Below are 9,212 nucleotides of genomic sequence, written 5' to 3'. Positions count from 1 at the left end.
TTTTTATTTATTATATTGTAATTTTGACGTTGGAGGGGGCAGTATGTCCTCGTTATCTTTGCAGGGTGAGCTTGTACCATTCCTGGTAGCAGGATTGTCTGGAATGTGCTTGCATGTTCTGCACCAGTGTAGTTCTGCAATACCAGCTCTGGTTTTGCCAGTTTCTGTGATTTCTGCTAACTTTGCTTTATAACAACACGACTTAATGGCTGCCTTAGCTCAGGCCCAGAACCTGGCCAGTCAAACTAGGCCTCATGTCTTAGGTTCTCACCTTCTACTACAGCTTTGTAATACAGCTAAATGCATCTTTTGTTTAAATGAGTCCATCTTACCAAGCACTCCAGGCTGGTCGGCACAGCTGACCTGTTCCCAACACTTACCACACTATGAGTGAGTTTCATCCACACATTTTACCAGCATTAATTATATATTTTCTTCCAGATCATTGATAAAGACATTGACTAGCACTGGCTGAAGAACAGATACCTCCCTACCTCAGCAGCACCACCCCTCAAAACCCCAACCCACCATACCAAAGTGTCCCACATAGACCAAAGCAAAGGCCTCAAAGATTTCAGCCGCCGAAGCAGATCTGACTGGACAGCAGGTATAGATGTGGGAAAGGTATCCACTGAGGGATCACTGGGAATAAGCAAGGAACTGGGTGGCTGATGAAGTGCCCCCCCCCTGCAGGAAGCTCCTTTATTTCCTGCTCAATTGGAGGAACCGGATGCAGCATTCAGGGGATGACAGAGTACAGCTGGTAGGCGCCAGGCTTGTGCTCTACCCTGCTATCAAGAGGGAAAAAAACCACCAAACCAAATCTAAGGGATTTCCCCCGTTTCGTGCTCAGAGACAGGAGTGAGAACCCCAAACAGATGGTATCTTTAGAGTATGAAGTTACGGTCATGTCAGAATCCAGAAAGTAGTAAGGGGAGAAAAAGGTATAATTCCCCTATCCTGGGGCCGCACCACTAGCCTACTGGAAGGTTTTCCTTATATCCTTTCAGTACAACAAGTATTTAGTAACCGGACCACCTAGGACCTTCCTGTACCTAGCTAAACGATGGGTGACCCGTAAGAGGTAAACCTTTGTTTTGTGACATATGAAGTCTGATCAAAGCGTTCTTAAATAAAAAGGCTAACTGCAAGAAGGCAGCTGAAGACTTAGACCGCTGCGATGTTTGGTGGAACAATGCTGTGCAGCTCGGCTGGAGAGATCACTCATTTTGACACCCAGGGATGTGATAGTCTTACTGTCTAAATCAAAAGTGTTCAGGATATTTGCACGTTAAGAGATTATTTTTTAATGTTCAGGAAATATTGAACCAATGTAAAGCACCAGATTCTCAACACCTACAGCCTGATGATGTCTAACAACAGATTTAAATAATAATAAAACTTGTAAAGTGGAAAGTGATTCTCTTCATTGAAAGTTACTGGGTCTTCCAGAAAATGTTATGTTGACTTTTTGCCTATCTTGTGATAATTTCTGTTGGGTTTTATTAATTCCACTGTTTGTAACAGTACAATGCCAACTCAAGGCAGTACACATCATTAGCTGCTGTGGGCTGATGAAATGGGAGGTGGCTAAATACAGAGAATCTCACCATTCAAGGGAAGCAGCTCATGAAAGATTTTTCCCTGAGAAAGTTCAATCCCAAGGCAGCATTTGATTTTACTGGGAATTTGGAATTTTACTCAACATTTCATAGAATCATAGATTAGAGTTAGAAGGGACCTCAGGAGGTCATCTATTCCAACCCCCTGCTCAAAGCAGGACTAAATTCAGCTAAATCATCCCAGCCAGGGCTTTGTCAAGCCTCAGCTTAAAAACCTCCAAGGATGGAGATTCCACCACCTCCCTAGGTAACCTATTCCAGTGCTTCACCACCCTCCTAGTGAAAAACTTTTTCCTAATGTCCAACCTAGACCCCCCCCCCCTGCAACTTGAGACCGTTGTTCCTTGTTCTGTCATCTGCCACCACCGAGAACAGCCTAGCCCCATCCTCCCTGGAACCCCCTTTCAGGTAGTTAAAGGCTGCTATCAAATCCCCCCTCATTCTTCTCTTTTGTAGACTGAACAAGCCTAGTTCCCTCAGCCTCTCCTCATAAGTCTTGTGCTCCAGCCCCCTAATCATTTTTGTTGCCCTCCGCTGGACTCTCTCCAACTTGTCCACATCCTTTTTGTAGTGGGGGGCCCAAAACTGGACACAATATTCTAAATGCAGCCTCACCAATGCCGAATAGAGGGGAATAATCACTTCCCGTGACCTGCTGGCAATGCCCCTCCTAATGCAGCCCAATATGCTACTAGCCTTCTTGACAACCAGGGCACACTGCTGACTCATATCCAGCTTCTTGTCCACTGTAACCCCCAGGTTCTTTTCTGCAGAACTGCTGCCTAGCTCGTCGGTCCCCAGTCTATAGCTGTGCATGGGATTCTTCCGTCCTAAGTGGAGGACTCTGCACTTGTCTTTGTTGAACCTCATTAAATTCCTTTTGGCCCAATCCTCCAGTTTGTTTAGGTCCTTCTGTATCCTATCCCTACCTTGCAGGGTATCTACCACTCCCCCCAGCTTAGTGTCATCTGCAAACTTGCTGAGGATGCAATCTACCCCATCCTCCAGATCATTAATAAAGATGTTGAACAAAACCGGCCCCAGGACCGACCCCTGGGGAACTCCGCTTGTGACCGATTGCCAGCTAGACATGGAGCCATTGGTCACTACTCGTTGAGCCCTATGCTCTAGCCAGTTCTCTATCCATTTTATAGTCCATTCATCCAACCCATACTTCTTTAAGTTGCTGATAAGAATACTGTGAGAGACCGTATCAAAAGCTTTGCTAAAGTCAAGGTATATCACATCCACCGCCTTCCCTACATTCACAGAGCCAGTCACCTCTTCATAGAAAGCAATGAGGTTGGTCAGGCATGACTTTCCCTTGGTGAATCCGTGTTGACTGTTCCTGATCACCTTCCTCTCTTCCAAGTGCCTTAAAATGGATTCCTTAAGGACCTGCTCCATGATTTTTCCAGGGATTGAAGTGAGGCTGACCGGTCTGTAGTTCCCTGGATCCTCTTTCCTCCCTTTTTTGAAGATGGGCACTATATTTGCTTTTTTCCAGTCCTCAGGGACCTCCCCCTGTTGCCATGAGCTTTCAAAGATAATAGCCAATGGCTCTGAAATCACCTCAGCCAACTCCCTCAGCACCCTCGGGTGCATTGCATCCGGCCCCATGGACTTGTGTATGTCTAATCCTTCTAAATAGTCTTGGACCTGTTCCTTCAGCACTGCGGGATGTTCGCCTCCTTCCCATTCTGTGCCACCCAGTACAGCAGTCTGGGAGCTGATCTTGTCTGTGAAGACAGAGGCAAAAAAAGCATTGAGTACCTCAGCTTTCTCCACATCATCCGTCACTAGGTTGCCTCCCTTATTCTCTAAGGGGCCCACACTTTCACTAATCTTCCTCTTGTTGGCAACATGCCTGTAGAAACCCTTCTTGTTCCCCTTCACGTCCCTTGCTAGCTGCAACTCCAATTGTGCTTTGGCCTTCCTGATTTCATTCCTGCATGTTCGAGCAGTGTTTTTATAATCCTCCCTAGTCATCTGACCAAGCTTCCACTTCTTGTAAGCTTCTTTTTTGCATTTAAGTTAAGTTTCAGCTGAGCAACTTGTCCATGAGAATGGCCCAAATCAGAACTCAGATTTGTTCTGCAACTACCAGATTGCCTGTACCGCTACATGCAGTTTCCTCCTGGCTTCAAGACCTTTGTAATGCTTTACATATCTGGTTAAGGTTAGGGGACAAAGATGTATAAAATCCCTGGCCATAGGTCTGCGTTCAGGGCAGGAGATTAAAGCCGCTAAAAAAACGGGAAGGGAAATTCCAAAATGTTGATTTTCAAGTTAAGTATTTTTATTATCAAAATTATTACATCTCTTGTGAAAGTTCAAATGTTACAGCATGGTGTAAAACCCCCACTAGAGTAAGAAGCTGCAGCCCCCACTTTTCCAAGAGCTTTCCAGGGTGCCTCCCTTCTGCACCCTGCACATGCCGAGGGGGCTGGAACCTCTGCATGCTGCTCCCCACCCCCAAACCATTGCTGCCACCAGACAGGGCAGAGCCTGCCTGCCCCAGGCTGCACACAGCATGAAATGGGAGACTACACACCCAGGTCTAAACCGAGTGAAGTTTACACCTATTTTATACAGTATACAGTGACACCCGACTTCCCAGGGACAAGTTCCATCCCCAACATGCTCACAGCCAGACCGATGGAGAAAGTTACTTTGTTTTAATATTTTAAAAGTCTCCCTCGCCTCGAACAAACACCTGATTTCAACTGTGAATTAGAGAAACTTGTAACAGTCCTAAAAAAGGAAGAAGACTGTGCATTTGAGAGAGACAGGGAGACAGACTCACAGCATGATCTTGTCCAATAGGAAAAGGAGAAGGTCCAGCACCAGGGATTATACCTGTTGTATATTAGCTAACCTAATCTGGTTATAACTGAATATAAACTTAGATAAATAAAAACACGCCCGATATTACAGTAAACAAGTGAGAAAGAAGCTGGCGATCTCATGGAACTGAGCAGACAGCACACGCACTTTGGGCTGGCTCTGGCACCACTCCATGTGTGTGACCCCATTCACTCTGCAGGATACTTTACAAGTACAGCGCCCAACTTAGCAAGGCCTGGAGTCCCCAGCAAACACGCACACTGAGACACGCACTCCACGGCCCACTCACAGACCCCAGTGCAGACGTGACTCATTTAGACAGTCCCCATATCAGTGACACCACCTGCTCAACGCCCCACCCTTGTCACACAGCCAGTGTCACTCTGCAGCAACAAGGTCCATGGAGACCTTCCGGTTAACGATGCACTGCAGGATACGACAACGAAGGGTTTCCCAGCTCGCGACACACATTCACAACTCTCCATTACAGAGACATTCAAAGTAACTGCACCCTTTTAGTTACGTCCTGCAGAGTCTCCACCCTCTCCTCTCAGTGACAGACACACCCTCACTCCCTCCTAGTCCCCATGCTAACTGACCAGTTCTTGGATCTCTGCCACCATGGAAAGGGGTCTGACTGTGGAGGTCAGAGCCCAGGCCCAGAGACAGCTGCGTGCGCTGGTCTGTTGTGACTGGAATGGTTGTAGCGGAGTAAAGCCCCCTAGATGCACTGAGAACTTTGGGAGTGGAGTTTAACTTCACCCAGAATTTTCTGTAACTTGTTGTCATGTTTAAAAGATGTCCTTGCTGCACAAGTGACACAGCTTCAGGCATGGGCAGGAGACAGAGGCTGCACCAGTCATTGCACTTAGAACCGTTCGCTTTTCTACCATGTACCCAGACGTTAGGGAGAAGCTTCGCTACAGTCTCTGCCTCAGAGAAATCTGCATCCTCCTCCAAGAGCAGAGGCTGGCTCTGCTCACAAGTCTCACTCGTGCACTCCAGCCTCTGACCCCCGGCGCCCCCAGCACCAGGTGCAACTGGCCCAGCATTGGCTCAGAAGCCACTTCCAGAGGAAGCTGGGAGGAGTTACGGGAATTGGGTGCTCCTTGAATCCAGGCAGCCCTAGGAAAGTCCTGTCTGAGTCTTTACTCCGGGACCTTGAAGTTGCTGCAGTCTGTACTGATGGACACTGCCTCCCCCACGGTGCGGATAGTGCTGTGAATTGGAAATCCCTGGCCCTCGGGAGCTCGGCTGGAGAACAGGCTGTCCAGAAGTAGGCAGGCTGATAGTCCGCAAGTCTGACTGCAACGATCTGGAGCTCTGGGGAGCAGAGCTGGAGCCTGATGCTCCTGTGCAGGGCTGAGACACCAACCCTGAGGATGAGTCTGCAGCAACCTGCTGTGCTGGACTGGCAGCAGTCAGATGACTCTTCTTCAGAAGGCTACTATTAATGCTACTTCCAGAGTGCTGCTGGCTGCTGTAATACCCAGAATTCCCTGCAAACAGAGCTGGGGAGTCCGTGGAAACTGAATGGGCAGGGCTGGAATAGGAGGTGGATGAAAAAGACGCTTCTGATGAGCCAGGAGCGGGGTTGTATCCTGTTCTTGGGGGTCCGGCTCGGTAGTTGTATCCAGGAGATGGAGTGGAGTGTCCTCTGTAGGGGGAGGAACTCTGCTGAAGGAGGGACTGGGACTCTGCTCGGGGGCTGTCAGACTGCAGGAGCTGGAGAAGATTGGGGAGGGAGAGAAAGTGTCACAGCACAAAGATTTCCTCCTCTTTCTTCTAATCACCACCTAGCAACACTGCATGCTGTTAAAAATAACCCAATCAGCAGCTGACCATGAACTGCAGGTTCTAATGCTGGCCTGGGACTAGAACGTGTGAAATGGATGATGGATCTTACCTGGTAGCTGTATCTAGAAGGGCTGTAAACTGCGGGTCCTTTGAGTGCAGAACTGAGAGCTTCTGGGGCGTCTCCCTCAGCAGCGCCTGAAAGGCAGAGCATAGTCAAGCCTTAAACGTCACTTCCTAGACCAGGGCAACAACCGTTCTCTCGTAAACCTTTCTGCGTGCTCTCTCGTTACCTTGTTCCACAGTCCTGCAGGTCAGCTACAGCACCACACAGCACCTCAAGTAATTGGGCCCTTTGAAGCCAAAAGAAGTTAACAAAAGGCAGTCTGGAAAATCCCAATGCCAACACCCTGCTTTCTTTCGCCAGGCGTGAATACAGAATGGGTACTTACCTCCAGTAACTGGTTCTTCCAGATGTTCTAGTCAGCATGGATCCCACCGTAGGTAAGCATGAGCCCAACATCTGCTGGGGCCACGCCTGTGCTCTGAGCATCCCCATGCTTCTATATGAGGGTACGAAGGTTGGGGCCATCTAGTAGTCAGGCCTTGAGGGGAAATGTCGAGAGGCTGGGGTGGGGGAATGATCCTAACTCCTTGGTGAGGAACTCTGTTGTCAGGGGAAGGCACAGAAGCAGTTGCTGAGAAATGCAAACAAGCTCTGGAAACCATACCTGCCTCGGCCCCGATGATGCTATGTGGATGGCTACTCATTTATCCTGGTTCAAATTATTCAAGACTTTGAGTAGTGATGGTGTTGGGAGATAATCACACAGCTTGGTTGCTGTGCTCCCTTGCCTCCTGAACAGAATCATCTGCTCTTCACACTGGATGATGACCTGGAGAGATCTATTTCTGAATGACCCCCGGTTAGACATATCCTTCAGCGTACCAGATCGTTCAGCTCCCACTTGTGGTCGAGGCAGAAATGCCTGCTGAGGGTGTCTGCCATTGTATTCTGCAGTCCTGGTAGGTAAACAGCTGAGATCTGTATGCGGTGTGATATGCACTAGTTCTATAGCCTTATGGATTGGGTGCATAACGATGGGGATCTTGCTATTCCTTGTCAATTGAGATAATACACTGCTGCTCTGTTGTCCTGCATTATTCTGGTTGGGTGGTCCCGGATATGGAGAAAGAAGTGCTGGCAAGCATAAGACTATCCAATATGCTGATTTGGAGGATTGCCTCGTGTGGGGCAGCCGTGAAGCATTGAAAGTGCATGTTCCAGTCTAGTAGGGAGGGATCTGTAGTGATGATCTTTGTGGGAAAGGGCTGCTAAAATGGAACTCCCACCCATACCTTTTGGGGATCTTTCCACCAATTGAAAAAACTGAGGTATGGATACCCACCTGGATAGACTGTGCTTGTTGGGAATATAGACGTTTCTTAGCCAGGCCTGAAGACACAGAAAGCGTAGCCTTGCTAAGGGTGTCACAAACACACAGGCTGCCATATGACCCAGGAGTTGACAGAAAGTCTTTTCTGTGGTTTGTGGGCTCTGCTATATTGTTGAAATGAGATTGGACATTGTGGTGAACATAAGTAGCCATTACCAAGCCCTGATGGCAAAATACCATTTTACAAATTAAGATTTTGTGACAGGACCAGAAGGAACAATTTTCCACCATTCATAATGGAAGGCCAGACAATCTCCAGAGCTTCTCTCCAGGTCTTGCTCGATGCTGCTGACACAGCTGCAAGTTCTGTGTGTATGGCAGTTGTCATGCATTGAGTGTCTTAGCTCCAGTCCTCCAGTCTACCTCAGGACGTACAAAACACTGCTGAGAACCTTACCTTCAAGCGACCCAAGTTGTTTAGAGAGGCCACAGACAGGTCCCTGCATTCACTAAAAGACTCTGGGGCGACACTGTGGTCTCTGGGCATCTATAAACTGCGACAAAGAGAAAACAGACAGCTCAATGGTCTTGCCCAGTCCACTATCACACTGTCAGCCCATGAAACCAGCTGAATCCCCATCCCCTACCAGGAAGAAGCCTAGATTCACCAAGGGGCCATCCTTCACAGTCAGTGATATCCTTTAAGCAATCTATTGGTCGAGGGTCATGCACTACATCCTCTTCTGGATCCTTTCTGCCCTCTGCCGTTATTCAGATCATCTCTCCCACTTTCTGCCTTTATGGGAATTCATCTCTTCAGACAAAAGGATCCTGGAGGAGAGTTCCATAGGCTATTCCATCCAGTTCAGCTCTTCTTGCATACCCTCGCTCTGTGTCCCTCTTCACGGACCCTTCGCATGAGTCTCTTGAGGAAGGAGGTACAATCCCTCCTATCATTGAGAAGCAACCAAATCTGTTCCACTGGTCTTCATCAGGAAGTGGTTTTACTCCCAACCTTTCTTGTCCCCCAAGAAAAATGGGGGATGGAGATTAATTCTGGATCTCAGGACTTTGAACACTTTTCTCTGCTTTCAAAAGTTCAGACCGGTAATCCCAGCAGCACTAATTCCCTCCATTGATCCAGAAAGTTGGTTTGTCTTCCTTGACTTCAGGATGCTTATTTTCATACTGCAGTGCTCCCCTTGCACAGAAGTTTCCTCCATTTTGTGGTTGGCAGGGACCACTGCCTATATCAGGTCCTGCCCTTTACCATTACCCCAAGGGTCTTTACCAAAGTCCTTTTGACCATTGCAGACTCTCTCTGCTAGATGGGAATAACTGTCTTTCCCTACCTGGATGATTGGCTCCTGAAGGATTGCTCATTTCTTGTGGTACAGACAGCAACCAATAAGGCCCGATCTCTTTCCATTTCCTGGGCCTCTGCTTCAGTGCGGAAAAGTCTACACTCGTGCACACACACACAAAACAGACTTCATTGGGGCCATGCTGGATTCCACCACCACCACCAGAGAATACTGGCTAATTACTGCAA

General features: G+C 48.1%; 1 protein-coding gene across 4 annotated transcripts in view; it reads right to left on the bottom strand.

The window, feature by feature from the left end:
* Positions 1-3,899: 3,899 nt before the first annotated feature.
* The window catches only part of SETD5 (SET domain containing 5), a 98,408-nt gene continuing 93,095 nt past the window's right edge, over positions 3,900-9,212 (bottom strand). For all 4 annotated transcript variants that reach the window (XM_067540478.1, XM_067540486.1, XM_067540496.1 and 1 more), the window contains 2 exons: positions 6,376-6,461; positions 3,900-6,194 (listed from right to left, as the gene is read on the bottom strand). In XM_067540478.1, the coding sequence (XP_067396579.1) occupies positions 5,595-6,194; positions 6,376-6,461 (686 nt within the window). In that variant the 3' untranslated portion in view covers positions 3,900-5,594. The remainder of the gene's footprint in view (positions 6,195-6,375; positions 6,462-9,212) is intronic.

This window comes from Emydura macquarii, unplaced genomic scaffold, assembly GCF_026122565.2.
Source record: "Emydura macquarii macquarii isolate MOO-44397 ecotype Brisbane River unplaced genomic scaffold, CSIRO-AGI_Emac_v2 contig_71, whole genome shotgun sequence".
Classification (NCBI taxonomy): Eukaryota; Metazoa; Chordata; order Testudines; family Chelidae; genus Emydura; species Emydura macquarii.
The sequence above is the reverse complement of the archived record's forward strand: the minus strand, read 5'-3'. Positions and strand labels throughout refer to the sequence as shown.